Raw genomic sequence first — 17,530 nt, 5'->3', positions numbered from 1 at the left:
ATTGAATTTCTTTGGTTATTTGCTTTACAAAATTCAACTTTACAAAAATCAAGTGTCCCCATATTTTACCAATATTATGAAAAAAAGGGGGTTCTGTGTGTATAACTTGCTGACATATTGCTTTCATGTGTATAGTTTTTGAGCCATGTTGCATTTATGTCATTGATTAGGAATGTTTATTTCCCTCTAAATCATTTTTGTTGTGTTCTGCAGTTCAGCCGAGAAGTCCCAGAATATTTGTCCAGTGACTGTTGATCAATCATGACTTCTCAGTTGCTCCAAAAAGGGCTGCGTTTCAATTATTTTTTTACACAATCTGGTGCAAACGGCTTCTTTTGGCAAACATTTTGAATGTGATATGTAGAATGAAGTGATTATGATAAAAAATCTGACAGATCTTTCTGTTTTTAAAGTTTCTGGCTGATCAATGGTGAAATTTTGGCCATTTTACAGAAACAATAAATGCCTTTCAAGTCTACCAGTGGGGTTTTGGCTTCAGAGGGTTAAAATGGACAATTTGCACTTAAAACAAGTTGACAAGATTCATTATAGAAACAGTATATCATATTTTTTCTTTGTCCTGCTCTTTGTCATGTGAGTGTATTATGATATCTTTCTTAGATGTAGATCTGTTTGCCTCATTGTCCTTTTTGATACTAAAAGGTCCATTATCTTAATATGTACATGGCATCACATAATCAAAAGTCTTTAAACAAAAACTATCAAATATGCTGCAGTGAATAAATGCAATGATCTCTGGGTGTGTGTATCACTGGCACATCAGTGGTGTAATTCACTACACTAACAAAATGGATAAACAGTATAGATGGACAGTATGGTGAAGAAAGCCTGTGCTGTGTGGGAGAGAATTTAGGCTTTATCAGGCTTTACAGTATCTTGAGCATGTAATGGGATTAACTACTAGCAAGCATACAAAACAAATATGGCATGTATACCCTGTACGCATCCTCCCACATATCACTGGCTCTGTACATGTTGACAGCAGCCTTCCACTCTTCAGCCTCCATGAAGTGGTACTCTGCTTCGGAGAATCTGGATTCAGCTTGTAACTCCTACAAAAAGTACATTTACAACACTTATTTACATAACTTACACAGTGCATGCATAAAAGCTCCGTAACCACAGTAACAATACATAACAAGAGTGCTAAATTAGAGTTAGAATTTAATTGAGAAGCATAATTCATGTCCCTGTAGCAATCCCTTTTTCTAACTTGTGACACAGCAAAAAGGAAAACTGCTGACAAAACTGAAAGCGTTTAGTGATGCAAGGTTATTGGATTTCTCAACAATCTCATTTGCCGCTACTATCTGTAGCTCAGAGACTTGAAAGCGACGATATCTGGACATGATTAAAAGGTTGTAAAATAAATTTGTGTGTGGTCTCAGTGTGGACACTGATGAATGGCGGACTATGGGCTTTAAAACTTCATAATTCAGAGGAAAACTCAGTTAATTAGAATATAAAGCACTGTAAGGTCATTTTCACTAGATAATTGGACAGCCAGAAAACACACTCATTTGTCTGCTGTTATATTAGAAACAGAGAACAGTCTCAGATCCAAACCTCCAGAACAAAATATTGATACAGCTGTAGTGACGTCCGAACTGGAACGGTATCTGAGCCTATGAGAGCTTTTCAAATGAGAAATCTCATCCACTGCCTAAATACTGCTGAGCGGTGGAGTAATGGCATCAACCAATGGACAGTCCTTTTTCACTTTCAAACTGGTATCAGATGAGCTACAAGAATCAGATGATCTTGGTATTTTTGTTGCTGACACTTTTGGAGCTCTTTTAATTAAAATAAGTAGATATTAAATATACTGATAACTGCAACAATGAGCTTTTACTTTCCTTTCTTAATAATTCTTTATTGAAGCTAAGCTTCCTCATTACAGGCATGAAAAGAGGTGACAGGAAATGGTTGATGGCTACAATGTTCTGATGCAGCTACACAGGTTGCTGTTAAGTCTACTAACACAAATAGCAGCCTTCAAATCAGGATATTTCTTTTATTTTGGTGAAAAAAAAATTTAAAAGGATCAGTTCACAGCTTTTTAGTTCACTGTTTAGACAATAGTCACAGGATCAAGAAAAAGGTTTCACTTGCTGAACTTGTTCTTGAAATGTATTCATAATAGATAAAACACAACAAGCAGCTAACATGATAACTGATGTTGGGTGTTCCACAAAGATGGTGTTGGGGACAAAGAGACTTTTAATTCTTTGACCAGAAGATTCTGCTTCAGCGTAAGAACAGCTGGGGTCCAATCAGAGAGTAATGGAGCCAAGTGTCTCACTGTAGAGGTGTCACCCAACATTAACAGACTGGGGAAAAAGGGACATCTAGGCTGATATTTTTTTTTCTGTAATGAGATGTACAGTAGATCAAAACTCCTGAATTTATAGGTAACTTAAACATATGTGTACTGAAGTCCCATCTTTGTAAGCTTGGGCTATGTGAAAATATCACAAAAAGTTTATCTGAAGTTAACATGAACCTGCAGCAGTCTGTTGTCCAAAGTTAGTGTCCACTTTCCGTGAAATCCCTGTCTTTGGTACCATCCCTCCACTGTGGCTTAGCAAGGAAATTTAATACTGAAAAGACCATAACTTTAGAAGATAGCCAGTTGTGCAACTCAGATGGCTGAAGCTCTAAATATTAGCTTTAGATAAAGTTGTGAATACATTTTCACAGAATGAGGACTGTGGGAGTATGGAGCAGGAGGAAGGATTACAGCAAGAAAACCTGTTTCGATGTTCATATGAGAACCTGGCTATTGTTTGAACAGAGACTATGAACTGATCCTTTAAGTTAACTGCTCCTGGCGGCTTCTGTGTTGACTGATTTCCCATCAAGAAACCAGCTAATGTGGATGCAAGAGGTGAAACAGCATGGCAATACAGTTTGATGAGGGAGCTAATTAACGGCTGAACTGTCAGCACTTTAACGTCATTTCTTGTGATCAGTGTTGGTGTTGAAAATCCATTATCAGCCCACTGCGGTGTGTTGTACCTTGGCCAGGTGGACGTGGGTCTCAGTCAGCAGTTCAGGGTGATGTTTGGCCACCAGACGAATAACATCATCAAACATCCGGTTCTTCTTGTACATGGTGATGGCGAGGTCAGGCTGCTTCACTGTAGCAAATAGCCTGTATGCACACACACACACACACACGCAAACAAAGGCTACCATGAGATAATAATCTCTTCATTTTTTGTGTGTAAGTAAAGAGGACAGAGGTCTGATTTACCACCTTCCATTTGAAAGCAATTAAAAATAAAAAATAAAAACCACGTGATTTGCATTTGACATCGTTTTTATCCTGTAATTAAGATCACAGATTAACTCCACTGTTATGTTGGTTTGCCTCACTCTCCAGTCTTGTTTATTCAATATCCAAATGAATGCAGGGCTAACTCATCTGTTGTTTCCAAGTTATAATTTGCTGATAATACAGTGATTGCTTATTTACATTTTGTTGAGATAAAAGAGGATCACAGTAAGTCTCATAGCGTGTGAATGACTTTGTTAACTGGTGTCACGCCAATTTTCAACAACAAATCTCTTTTTTTTCTCGGGGTAGTTTCCCAGCCTGTACTTGAACCGAGGTAAAATCTCTTACAGTAAGTTTAAATAATGAAAATATATCTAGAATGGAGTGTATCCATGTGAGAGTTAAATCCATAAATGCAATGCGGGTACCCTTTAACTCACAGCAAATTACAAAATTAACTTATTTGCCTCCAGCAGCCAACGATGTGACAATGATGTGACAAACTAGTATGAATGTGGTTATTTGGGTCAATCTAAAATTGGAGGACATTTGGGCTTCAAATTTTTTGAAAAATAAACCTTCTCTTTTACAGTTTCCTGTTACATATTCATCAAAAATAGGCAATAAACTATCAAAGGCTTGACTGGCTCAGCTTACACATCAGTGGTAAAATTTTTATTCCATGTTTTATTTGTTGATTGCTAACCCAACTCAAATCACAGTAGCAGGGTTGCTAATCCATACTAATGTTAGCTTTTTCTCAGGAGTAGAAGCTAAATATTTAGCTAGCTGTAACTGCTGACCAAGAGGACAAATTTACTGAAGGAAAAAGTAAAGAAAAAAAGAATTTCCTCTTATCCTACACTGTTTGATGATGTCAATTCCAGCGTATCATGTGATTCACTGTTTTCATTCTTCTACCAGCAAAAAACTTTACAGTAACAGGGTTGTTGTGGGACATGTTCCATGCATAATGATTATTATTTAAAATATTATGTTGATTAAAAATGTTTTCCCACAGACACAAGAGACATCAATGAAAAAATAATACCAAAAAAGGAGATTTAAATTTCATTTTAACTGTTTTATTTGAGATTAAATTTGGACATCAGGTTGGTGGGACAAGAGAAAAATGTCATTTTAGGGGGAATTCCAGACTTATTTGGTATTTTTAGAAATATTTTCAAACATTCTTTTCTCCTAGTTTTTTTTAGATTTGGTTCCAGGACAAGTAAATTTACACAACTACATGTTTTAGTATTTTATACATGGATTATTTGAAATTTGATGGGTGGGACATAAAATGTCCTCCAATTCTGGAGTGACCCATTTACATTTACCTCTCAGCTTCCTTGAACTTCCCGTCTCTCTCCAGTTCCTGAGCTCTGCTGATGTACAGAGCCATCACCTCTTCCTCTGTCATACACTTAACTGCCAGCTGTACAGAAAACACATTGAATGGTGGTGCAGTTATCATTAGATTTGACATTAGGGGTGCAACGTGCATAAATACATGTTCCAGGAAGAGTTAGTGTAATATGAAAGTTAATATGAGTTGAGAAAAAACTCAATATTTGAATCTTTGGCGGTTTAAACAAATGCCGCTGTTTAAGTGTGTCCACACTGACCTTGTGAGCCTCCTCCCAGCGTCCTGCTGTAGTGTACATCTCTATGGCATCTTTAATGTGACCTCCTTTCACAAACAGCTGCTCTGCCACCTACAGGCCAATAAGAAAACAAGATACATACAATATGCAACAACATCATAGTCCATAATTATTTATATTTCATAGAATTTGACAAACTTTGAATGCACACCTGAAACTATAAAAGCTTTACCTAAATTCATTACAGTATACACAACCACAGCAAATTAATATACTGACAAACATTTTCTGCTGTGTAAACAAACAAAAAAGCAATTAGAAAACAGCTCTGACAACAGATAACTACTACTAATAACATAAAGAGTAGTGCGATTTGTTGCCCTAGTATGTAACAAGTTAATGGAAGAAATTAGGAGAGATTTGAGAGAAGACAAAGGGAAGCGCCTTCCGCTTTACCGCAAATAGATTTTTGCTACATAAAGGCAAAAGAATCTATCATAACACTGGCTTCAACTGGTTGTTTGCCATTCTGATTAAAAAAATGTTTAGTCATTGTTTTCCAGGATATTTTTTTCTATAGATATCACAGGTGTGCGCTTCCTCATTGTTTATAGTTTGCACTGAATTTCACTTTCCTGCAACTTACACAAGTTGGAGAGCAAAGAGCTTGTTATCTTAATTACTTTCTGTGAATATGCCCATAGAGCAATCTGACTGAAATAGGCTGCTATTTTCAGAGGCTGGCAGTCTGTGGAGGCTGTTTGGCTCAGCTGAGCTCATCAGAATAAGCACAGCACACTGCGCCTCACCACCATCATCTCTCCTCTTTGTATTTGTACCGGATTTCTCTCGTTATCTTCTCCTTCTCAACACTCGTGTATTTTTGGTATTTATTAAAATTGTTGTTACAGCCACCAAACGTGTCATTTTTGCCAAAGCACCCTCGAGCAAATATGACCCACAAGGTCCACAGAGACAGCGCAAAAGTTAAAACTGGCTCCTGACCATGTGTGTGTATATATATATATGTACGTGTGTGTCATGACTGACTGCACATATCCCTGAGAGAGGTGTAAAAATTGATTGCCAGGGGCAAAATGTCACAGCCTACTTTATCCCTCTGGCTGTCTCCATTTCAATGTCCAATGAGGAGTTCAGGGAGCAAAAACCAAACTCATGCGCTGACCTAAACACAATGACAGTTACCTACATTTAGCATAACATAAAGAATATTAATAGGAAATAAGTCAAATTGATTAACACAAAGTCAAGTTAGGTGACCACTGCTAACATGCTTGGTGTCTGTGGGCATATTTGGAAAAAAATCTTTTATGTTGTAAACATTCAGTAGATAAAGAACATTATCAGAAATCATCATAGTCATATCTCTGATCATCTGATAAGCAAAAGTCAAATTTTCACTTTCTGTTTGTTCCACTGTTCACCCGCTATTGGCTGACTTTGTCTGGTGTCTATCTAGTGCTATGCAGGTAGTGTGCAGGGCTTTTTTCTTTATCAGTGAAAACGACTTCTTGGTGCTGGATACGCAGCTGATGGGTGAGATAATAATAACAGAAAAATTATGGCCAGTAAAAACCAGATAAAAATGCTCTGTGTGAGTCACCTGAAATTTTTCTATAAGCTCGTCATGTGTATGTGTGTATGTATATATATATATATATATATATATATATATATATATATATATACACACACGACCAGTCAAAAATTTGGACACATCTTCTCTCAGATATAGATATATAGATAAATAGATATATAGATATACACTACCGTTCACTTAGAAATGTCCTTATTTTTGTAAGAAAAGGATGTTGCTTCAATGAAGACATCATTTAATTAACCAGAAATCCAGTGTAGACATTGCTAATGTGGTAAATGACTATTCAAGCTGGAAACGGCTGATTTTTAATGGAATATCTACATAGAGGTACAGAGGAACATTTCCAGCAACCATCACTCCTGTGTTCTAATGCTACATTGTGTTAGCTAATGGTGTTGAAAGGCTAATTGATGATTAGAAAAACTTTGTGCAGTTATGGTAGTACATGAATAAAATTGTGAATTTTCATGGAAAACATGAAACTGTCCGGGTGACCCCAAACTTTTGAAAGGCAGTGTATATTGTGATTTCTGAACAAAAAAAATCATTAAAAAAACACTCATTATTCAAGATTTCCATTTCTGCCTAATGCCAGTGGTTGGACTGTACCACTAGCTCCTGGGGGAGTCAGATCCAATCCCACAAGTACATTATGTTTTATGTAGGACATCTGACCATGCAATATTTTATTGAGTACACTATGTGTTAGGGTTCAATAAAATGCTATAATATATTGTTTATTGTATAGGATGGGTGGTAATGCCAAAATGCATTTAAAAAGTTGATACTCTGTTTTGAGTTGGGACGAAAACAACAACAACAACAACAACATAAAGACAAAAGGCCTACGCTGGTGTATGGCTGCAGTATATGAGTTATGTTCTCATCCATCCCCAAACCCTCCAAAAACACGGTAGCCAATGAATTGTTGTCGAGTCTTTGGCTGGCTGTAGGCTCTTCAACCAGCACTAATAGCACAGTCCAACCACAAAACACACAAGTGGAAATTTAGAATATTGAGTAATTTTTCATTTCTGCTCTAAAATCTAATTCAACTCAAATGTGAACAATTTTTAAAAAATTCAACTGAGAGACTATCATCCAGTTGTGAAGTAATAAAAAAAAATGCATAATTGAAGCTTCAAACCCACTTTTCATTTGATTTATTTATGATGATCATTTATTACGATGGTGCGAACTTAACTAAGAACTCCCATGTGTTACACAGATCCCAAACAACTCAACACATCATTTGAAAGAGAGGAATCAGCAAATGGACCAACAGGCGTACGCCAGAAACACTGGAGCCTCCCAGTTAAAAACACACACTTTACTTCTTTACTTTAGGCAACTGAGCCGAAGCACACTTTTTTTTTTAAAAATCCTTGCATCTCTTTGTGAACAGAAAACCCCACAGGAGATCCAAAGTGATTTATAAAATGGTGTGTTGGTTCTGTTCACCGACTATCACTGAGATGTTACAGGATCAGTTGTTTAACAGTCACACTCCACTCCTCTTTTCATTTCATCACCTTCTTATCACTTTCATCCATGTTTTTCTTTTCTCCCCCTGCCTCACTCCTCCTCTCTCACCTCATACTCCTGCATGGAGGCGTAGTACTGAGCGATCTTCATGTAGTATTTCCCTGCCGATGAGTCCTCCTGTAACTCCAGGATATGGACGGCTTTCTTCCACTGGCGAGCTGCGATGGCCGCCTCGATTGCTTTAAGGGAGCAGCTGAGAGGAAGACGACATAAACATTTCACTGTGCTGGTGTGCGACTGGTTTGTGCATCCATGAAATTTATGAAAAGAACATTATGTGTGAAATGTGGACTGCGCTGTTGATGCTAGCTACGTTCCTCCATCAAACTGGTTAGACAGCACACTTTGGGTTCAGGGTAAAGTTAAAATACTGCTTAAAACTTTACTGGCTACAGAAATGATCAGCAGAAGAGGTATTTTTAATACTTCAGATCCTGGAGAGTCTTTTAGCATCTCACAGTGAAAATGAATTTGTTTCAGCTTGGAGAAAATAGGAAATCTGGCCGCTGATTACCTGTCATTATTTGGTATTTTTGGGCATTAACATTGCCATATTTAAAGATAGCTCTTCTCAACTCTCTATCATGGTCCTGGTGATGATTTAAAGAATTGTTGGCCATCAATGTTGGATTGTTTTCTATGTGTCATCTTCCCTCCTCTCCATCTGTCCATAGCTTTGTCTCTTCACTCGTCTCCCTCCATCCCTCCTCTACACCACGTACCCTGCTTCAATGAAGTGGTTGATGGCAGCGTCCATCTGTTTCTGCTGGACGAGGTAGTCTCCCCAGGCCTCCTCCAGTTTCACCACCTCGGCAGGGAAGGCAACGCGAGCCAGCTCCACCGCTACAGGAAGGCAGGAAGGAGAAACTTTATCCTCAGATATGTCTACTAAATAGCAACACTCGGCACAAGATTGAAACATTGACGTAGATGTACCCTAAAATTACACAAAATTGAAGTTGTGAAACAGGTTTGTAGATGCTACATAACACTTTTACCTTTCCTGAAAGCACCTCCTTTGCAGTAGCACTCTAAAGCCCTCTGGTTGTTCCTGATCTTCTCGTACAGATCTCCTGCCTGGTCCAAAGTAACAGACATTCTTTCATCAAAACAATTTGATATTTATAACAAGTAAAATATTTCAGAATTAGTCCCTCTTGCCTGCAACACATAGAACATTTCTTATTCTGAATTTCTTACACATACTTTGCTGTGCATGGGGTTCATTGCTGGGAATGTCACTATATGCAGTAGTAAAGAATATATGGACATGTTCTTCTTTATTTTCTAATCTTAGACTGTTTTTCATAGGTTGGTCATGACACTTTTACTCCAATGAACGTAAATACTACAGAATTAATAATAATATTCTTGACCAAAACAGTTCTTCCAGCTTTGTAGTAACAGTTTGTGATTTTGCCCCATTCTGTTCCAAAATGACAAAGTGACTGTACACAAGGCAGGCTCAGAATAAATAATTTTCCCAGTTTGGCATGGAATCACTTGAACTCAGCCCCATCTAACACCTCTGAGTCCTCTGAGTGTAATACACTACCGGTCAAAAGTTTGGACACACCTTCTCATTCATGCTTTTTATCTATTTTTATTATTTTCTACATTGTAGATTAATACTGAAGATTAACACTTTTTTGTTTACAACATAATTCCATATGTATTCTTCTATAGTTTTGATGTCTTCAGTATTAATCTACAATGTACAAAATAAATAGATAAAAGTCATTTAATGAGAAGGTGTGTCCAAACATTTGACTAGTAGTGTACGTACTGTACCACCATGAAACTTTAGAGTGGATCTCTTTTTCAGAACATCTCAAAATAGTGTTAACAGCCATGACAAAACAAACTATTTTTGAGAAAACATGAACAATCAACAGGATAAGATAAGTATTAAGAAATTTCATACATTTGAAATGACTGTAAAAATGTAGCTAATAGATCCCTGTTTGGTGTGAAATAACTTGAACTCAGCCCCATCTAACACCTTTTTGAGGGTAATACATCACCATGAAACTTCTCCAGTTGGTTACTTAAATTAAGACAATTTTTTTTTTTTTTTTGCATTACAACTTTGGCTCATGAAATATGCAGCAATTTGCATATGACAAAGTGCAAAGAAACAAACACCTGACTATGCATTTCTTTTTACTGGTCTAAAATACATGTTATGGAAGCAAAACAGGCCAAAATCTCAACTGATGCATGAACTAATTATGTTTCAGCCTGTAGTGTCTCACCTTAATGAGAGAAAAATCTCACTACATCCATCCAAGTGGAGTATCTAGCAAGAGATGCCTTTGTAATGAGATATTCAGCTACTATAACATATGGACATGATCACATACTTCTGTCTGACCATGTAGCGTGTTTTTATCTAGATAACATGTAGTCTTATTTGCTCCTTTTAAAAGTATGTTGTTGTTTGGATGCATTTGAATTAAAACCAAAGGTGTGTTGTGTCCAATTACTTCTGGCCATGTAGCAGGCCAACAGTTAAAGCTATGAGGAACGTAGCCAAGGCTGTGGTGCAGAGTTGGCAGTTACACAGTGCAACATTTTAATTAATTACCTCAGCAACATTTGTTATGCTTTCAATGGGAACAGTTAGTATATTTGTTCCTCTGCGGTGTGATACTCCAATATACAAACAAGGGCCTACCTAACAGGACAACGCCAGTATCAGATACTGAACCAGAGAAAAACTTGCAGTGTGGGGAAGGAATCTTGTTCAAAGAAGAAAAAACAGTCTAAATCCAGCACGTCCATTAAAAGTCAAACATTCTTTCCATTCTGTCGCTGATTCTCGTCCGATGTTTCCAATTCCCTACACCAGGGGTGTCAAACATGCGGCCTGTGGGCCAAAAGCGGCCAACTTGAGGGTCCAATCCGGCCAGTGGGATGACTTTCTAAAGTGTAAAAATTACATAGAAGATATTAACTGCAAATTGTAAATTTGTAAAACTGTAAATTTTAAATATTTTCTAGACCATGACAAGTCGTTTTAATCATAATGTAAAATACTATATTGCTCATTGTTCTGTTTTTGCTGTTTTTTGTCTGACTTTTGCCATTTGTCTCATGTTTTTTATCGTTTTGTTTCTCGTTTGTGTCATTTTGTGTTTCCTTTTTGCTTCGTTTGTGTTTTTTCTCTTATTTTTGTCATTTTGTTTCACTTTATTCGTTGTTTTTTTGTCTTGTTTTGTGTTATTTTTTGTCTCGCTTGTGTCGTTTGTCCACTTTTTGTCGCTTTGTGTCTCATTTTTGTAATATTTGGTCTTGTTTTTGTTGTATTTTGTCTTTTTGTTGTCTGACATTTGTTTTGATCATAAAGTAAAATACTATATTATTCAGTTCCAGACACCTGTGGCTAAATGTTTTGTGGCTTTTGTAGACAAACTGTGATCTGGAAGTTGTAATGCACAAATGACAAACTGAGGCATAATGTTTTTGAAATTTAACTTATTTTTCTTAAGAAATTTCAGGTTGTTCATGATGTTTTGTAAAAAGATAATTCCATAAATGTGAACATTTTTCAGAATGTACTTTTTTGCACTAAAACAAAGGGGAATATTTGGAGTTGTCATTATTTATAGGTTACTATGTTATGATTTTTCTGGTGCGGCCCACTTGAGATCAAATTGGGCTGAATGTGGCCCTTGAACTAAGATGAGTTTGACACCCCTGCCCAACACCATCAGAATACAGCAACAAATTTTGCTCTGAGGTTTCATTCTCTCTTTCCAAGCCCCGTTCCCACCTGTTACATAAACACAGATGGCCAGAGGAAAAGATGTGACTTCTCAGACAAGCAGCTACAGAAAATTAACACGGAGAAATCACAGACAGATGGAGAAAGACAGTAAAACTGAAAGTAAAAAAGAACACTGTCATTCCTGTATTGATACCTCTCCTCTCCAAGCATCTGTTAGGAGAAGAGAGGAGGATGACAGAGGAGGGGAAAAAAGTAGGAAGAGAAGACATTACTGACATTTCTCTATTTAAAACAGAGACGTCTTAGTCCACTCACTCTCTCATAAAACTCTCCCTTGATGAGCTGAGCGGCGATGCGGCTGACAGTCTCGCTGCTGTTGGTGATCTCTGGCCGGCTGATGGCCAGGCGGGCTGCTTTAGCTGGAAGTCCTGCTTTCAGGTAGAGGTTGATGGCACCCTGGAAGTCTCCTTCACTCTCCTTCACCTCACCGGCCTTCTCATCTTGGCCCGTCTCTGTCAACCACTGGTAATAGTTCCCACGCAGGCTGTTCAGCTCTGTGTGGCCCTATGTATAATGGAGTTAAACAATTGATTATTCACTTAGTCTGTCGACAGATAATTAACATTTTGATAATCATTTTTTTAAAAATGTGAAAAATTTATCTCATATATTAGGATTTGCTGCTTATCTCTGCTTTTTACACTGTATCATCGACTTTCAGCTGCTGGTTGGTATAAAAACAAGCAATATAAAGATCTGACCTTGAGCTCTGGGGAACTGAAGGCTATTTGAAATTATTATACATATAAATAATTTCTGTTAAGAAAAAGTCTTTTATCAAAAAAATTATCGACATAACACTGCACGATCGTTAGTTTCACCTAGGAGCAGACTGGCAACAGAAAGCAGACTATGAATTTGGTCAAATCAAAATAATATGTTTGCTGACAAACAAATCTCTAATTAAGGAAAAAAAACAAACAAATAAACACAATCTGTTTGTTGTTGTTGTTTTTTGTGTCAAAATGGGTTAAGGTTCTCCTTCCGATGTTTGTGAGCATAGAAAGCAAAAATTCTAAGTTTGACTTTAAATCTGTTTTAATATCAGAATCACTAGCAATATTGCAACATCCTTGCCATTCATTATGTCTCCTGTAATGCACTTTATTCAAAGACTTTGACAGTACGAATGATGTATTGTACTTCAATTTATGTCACAGTCGCACAATAACATTCTATTGTGTATTTTAAAGGTTTAGATTATAGAGTATTTAACAAACTATTTGTATCGCTGAGCCGGCTATCAAATATTAGATGGCTTGTAGGCTATAAGGCAAAATGCTTTAGCGGTTTCACAGCACAGAATATGTAAAAATGACAAAGCAGCTGCTCCCTGCTCATTCCTCTCTGATGCTTCTGTCTCTTCACCTCCGTCCTCATCATCACCTGCAGACTGCCTTAATAAATCTGTTATATCTTAGAACACAGTGCAGCATCAGCCAGTAAAGCCCTTTCCTTTGTTGGGCACCCTCCCTGCACCACAGGCTTTCTCTTTCTCTCCATGTTTCGGCAACAAGTTCTAGATACATTTAATGAGTGCCAGATACTTTCAGTTGTGATGGCAACTGATACCTGATCACCAGCCATGTGGCAGCTAAGTCTTAAGTCCTAATATATATCTGTATATAGGCACATAGGCTATTAATACCGAGGCTTTAGTTGAAGACCGAGTTGCCATCCAAGCATAACTGTGCACAGTTTCAATTTAATTATTTATGAAATTATTTTCAGTCAAGTTCTCTGGTTTTGGTAAGGAATCAGGTCTGTTGTGAGACATACCTTTAAAGCTCACTCGGTTGAAGGTATTCAAGACTTGTCTGACAGAAAAGAAACTCACAGAATACTGATTGAATGCCTTTACAACGGAAAAGGCTGCAGTGTGCACCCACAAGAACCAAACAGCTCACAGGAATGCTGTGTTAAATAAGAATGAGTCTAGTAAAGTTATTGTTACCTTGGCTTCAGCCACAGCAATGCAGTCGTCCCACATGTGGAGCTCTTGGTACATCTCAATGGCTTCATCAATGGCATTCTTCAGAAGAACAAAGGAAAATGAAATATTTGCTTTAATCCGGCAAAAAATGTAGAAACAATGCATATAGAGTAGAGGTGTCAAACATACGCCATGACTTTGTAAAGTGTAAAACTTACAGAGACGACATTAACTGCAATCTTTCAAATAAAGTAACTGCTATTTTAAATTTCTCCACTGTACTGCCACAACTTGTATGTATTTTGTATGTATATATTTTACACATTTTTAAGGCAGGGGGATAAATTAACCTTGTTCCTTAATAGTTCCCACTTTCGTTTGTGTGGTGTGGTGGTCAGGATTACTACACCAATGTGGAAATGAATGTAAATTTTAAATGCATTCTAGATCTTGACAGGGCTGCACAGTGGCGTGGTGGTTAGCACTTTGGCCTTGAAGCTAGAAGATCCCCTGTTTGCGCCCCATCCTTCCCGGGATCTTTCTGCATGGAGTTTGCATGTTCTCCCTGTGCATAAGTGGGTTTTCTCCGGGTACTCCGGCTTCCTCCCACAGTCCAAAAATATGCTGAGGTTAATTGATTATTCTAAATTGCCCGTAGGTGTGAATGTGATTGTTTGTCTGTGTATGTAGCCCTGTAATAGACTGGTGATCTGTCCAGGGTGTCCCCTGCCTTCACCCCAAGTCAGGTGGAATAGACTCCAGCCCCCCTACAACCCTAAAGAGGATTAAGTGGTGTATAAATAATGGATGGATGGATATATCTTGACAAGTTGTTTCGATCAAAAAGTAAAGTACATTTCACATTAAATTGTTCAGCTCCAGATACCTGTGACTAAATGTTTTGTGCCTTTGTAGATACTCTGTGATCTGTAAGTTGTAATGTGTAAATGATAAACTGAGGCATAATATTGTTGAAATTGCACTTCTTTTTCTTGAGAAATTTCAGGTTGTTCATAATGTCTTATAAAAAGATAAATGTGAACATTTTCAGAATGCACTTTCTTGCACTAAAACAAAGGGAAAAATTTTAAGTTGTAACTGATTATTGGTTGTTATGTTTTGATTATCCTGGCCCATTTGAGATCAAATTAGGCTACATTGGGCCCCTGAACTAAAATGAGTTTGACACCCCTGATCATAGAGTGTGATATTAATCTACTGTGTTTAAAATGTGTGATCGGTGTGATGACTCAAAGGCTCCCAATTTAAGGTAAATCATAGGTGTCGGGTACATAGCATGTTAGCATTAACTGGTCAATGATACAGTCCCTGGTGTTTGTTGGTTACCAACCAATTTCATGGATTCTAAAATGTCAACTGTTCAAATGCTACTGAAGAACACAATTTGCTGAATTTTGAGGTGTTTGTTTTTTGCAACATCTGAACTAAATGGATTATTATTTATTTGTCTCATAAAAAAATGGGTTTTCAATGCGACACTGTAACCATGAAAATAGTTTTCGTCACCAACCTGCTCTGTGTAGTGCATCTCAGCCAGTTTAAAGTTCTTATCCAGCATGGCCACGTGGGCTTGAACTTGGTAAAATGATGTTCCATCTTCTCCCTAAGCAAAAGACACACAGATTACAACATAAACACACTTCTGAGCACACATTTTGTACTGCACAGGGACAAAAAGTAATGTACAGGAAAAGTTTTAGGGCAAATTAAAAATTGCAATGCTGCATTTTTATTTATTTTTTTTTTATTTTTTTTTTACATAATTTGCAAAAGGAGCAATCACTGATATTCAGCCAAAATGAATTTCATTAAGATCGATTCCAGCAGAGAGTTTCTGTGTTCCGAATCCTGGGTTTCCATTTTCATCATGAGAAGCATAAATCTTTAAACCAAGTACTGAATTATTCAGGTTTTTCTGCATAAAATTGCCAAATACAAAGTTATTGCATATTCAGTGTGGAATACTGGTAATTAGCTATTTAAGCCATAAAATTGTCTCATTCTTAAACTTTTGTATACAGTATGTGGTCAATGTGGAGACTGCTGTGCCTTGTCGTCATGATGACATAAAACACACCATGTCTTGTGAAACTTTGTCGGCAATCTGGTTTGTTTGGTGAAGGAATCGAACTGTTGAGACGTCACCGAGCGCAGCAAAACACCTACAAAATAAGACAAAAAGAGGGTGTGAGCAACTAAAAACAAGAGAAAGACAGAGAGATTAAGAGAGAAGAAGGTAAGAAGTAGGAAATACTGGTCGGTCGAAGCTCTGAAAACCTGCTCACTTAATGAACAGATAAATTAGAGCTTTTGTCTAATTAGCCTTTAGATATGCTGCAGTCTGAGGAGCTGAGAAATGAAAAGTCACATTGTAGCATTTGGCCACTTTATTACCAACTCTCTCTGAACAGTTGCATCAGATTAATGAACAAGTCATGAAAGAAAAAAAAGTTTAAAAAAACTCCCTCTGTTTGACTCTTTCTCACTTCCCTCCCTCATTAACATCACTTCCCTCCCTCATTAACATTATCCACTCCAGACAAAACCGTTTCTTTCCCCAATTTCATGATTTATGCAAATCAGGCCAACGCCTAACGAACAGCATATGCATTATTAATGATAGAGAATTCAAATTTGAAAGGTTTCTCAAAACAGAGAGAAATAAAGATGGAGGGAGAGAGTGAGAAAATGATGGAAAATTAAAAACTGTCTTTGATGATAAATGAAGTGAGAGGAGGAGGTCAGGCAGGGACACTGCCATCTGCTGTGTATGTGTGTGTGTGTATATACTCGTAATACTCAAGTTGTGGGGACATAAATCTGGGTACACAGTCATATTGTAGGAATCTGCCTCCTTTTTTGGACAGAAAGCAAATCCCCATAATGTAAATGATTTAATGTGAGGTTGAAGATTTGGTTAAAGGTCAAGATAAAGGCGAGGCAAGTAGAGGTTCTTCAGGAAATGAATGTAAGCCAGTGTAATGTCCTCTAAAGTGACAGAAACACGACTGTTTAGGTGTGTGTGTGAGTTGAAAAGTGTATTCCTTTATTCCAGGTGAGGAAGGTGCCCTTGTTGCTTCCTTTCTCTCCAGCTCCAAAGATAAGTCTCAGTTACAATGAAGACTGATACAGAATGTAATTAGTTCCCAGACAAGAGCATTAGCTTAAAAGGGCTGTGTGTGCGCGTGTGTGCGTGCGTGTGTGTGTGTGTTTTTCTGACCTTTCTGCGATGTGCAGCTGGCGAGCCTCTAGAGCCAGCTTGCTGAGCATCTTCCACATGGCTTCAGTCTCTGGTGACATCTCCAGAGTCTCCAGGAATGCTGTGGCTCTATAAACACACACACAAAGAAGTAGAGCCGAGCCAGGCGGCATGACAGACCATCAAGCAAGTATTTCGTGTCGCAGATACACACCACAAATGCTTAATAAAGACGCAAAGCAGCGGCAGAGTTGAGCAGATATTGCACAGGTGCGTTGTTCAAAAGCCAGAGGCAAGGTTGACACAATGATTTGTAAGTCGCAGTGAAGTGTTTTGTGCCAATCTTTCACAGTATTTTGCAAAAGTTTTATGCTCTGGAGATTTTTATCAATCATGGAGGCGTACGATCGTCCTAAATTCATTCCCGAAACATCCAGCTAGACTCATAAGGAGCTATCTTCAGCCATAACAAGGAGCTCTGCAACAGATGGTCTGGCCCCATCAGAGCCCTGA

General features: G+C 37.7%; 1 protein-coding gene across 1 annotated transcript in view; it reads right to left on the bottom strand.

Moving 5' to 3' along the window:
* ift172 (intraflagellar transport 172) overlaps positions 1–17,530 on the bottom strand; it is a 63,878-nt gene that overhangs the window by 25,540 nt on the left and 20,808 nt on the right. Inside the window, exons 18-29 of the mRNA XM_023265535.3 lie at positions 17,039–17,146; positions 15,896–15,980; positions 15,329–15,421; positions 13,819–13,896; positions 12,120–12,368; positions 9,073–9,151; positions 8,797–8,917; positions 8,123–8,267; positions 4,930–5,019; positions 4,642–4,739; positions 3,040–3,175; positions 957–1,073 (exon numbers count right to left, since the gene is read on the bottom strand). Of these exons, the coding sequence (XP_023121303.2) occupies positions 957–1,073; positions 3,040–3,175; positions 4,642–4,739; positions 4,930–5,019; positions 8,123–8,267; positions 8,797–8,917; positions 9,073–9,151; positions 12,120–12,368; positions 13,819–13,896; positions 15,329–15,421; positions 15,896–15,980; positions 17,039–17,146 (1,399 nt within the window). The remainder of the gene's footprint in view (positions 1–956; positions 1,074–3,039; positions 3,176–4,641; positions 4,740–4,929; positions 5,020–8,122; positions 8,268–8,796; positions 8,918–9,072; positions 9,152–12,119; positions 12,369–13,818; positions 13,897–15,328; positions 15,422–15,895; positions 15,981–17,038; positions 17,147–17,530) is intronic.

This window comes from Amphiprion ocellaris, chromosome 12, assembly GCF_022539595.1.
Source record: "Amphiprion ocellaris isolate individual 3 ecotype Okinawa chromosome 12, ASM2253959v1, whole genome shotgun sequence".
Taxonomy (NCBI): Eukaryota; Metazoa; Chordata; class Actinopteri; family Pomacentridae; genus Amphiprion; species Amphiprion ocellaris.
Note: the sequence above shows the minus strand (reverse complement) of the source record. Positions and strands in the feature narration are given on the sequence as shown.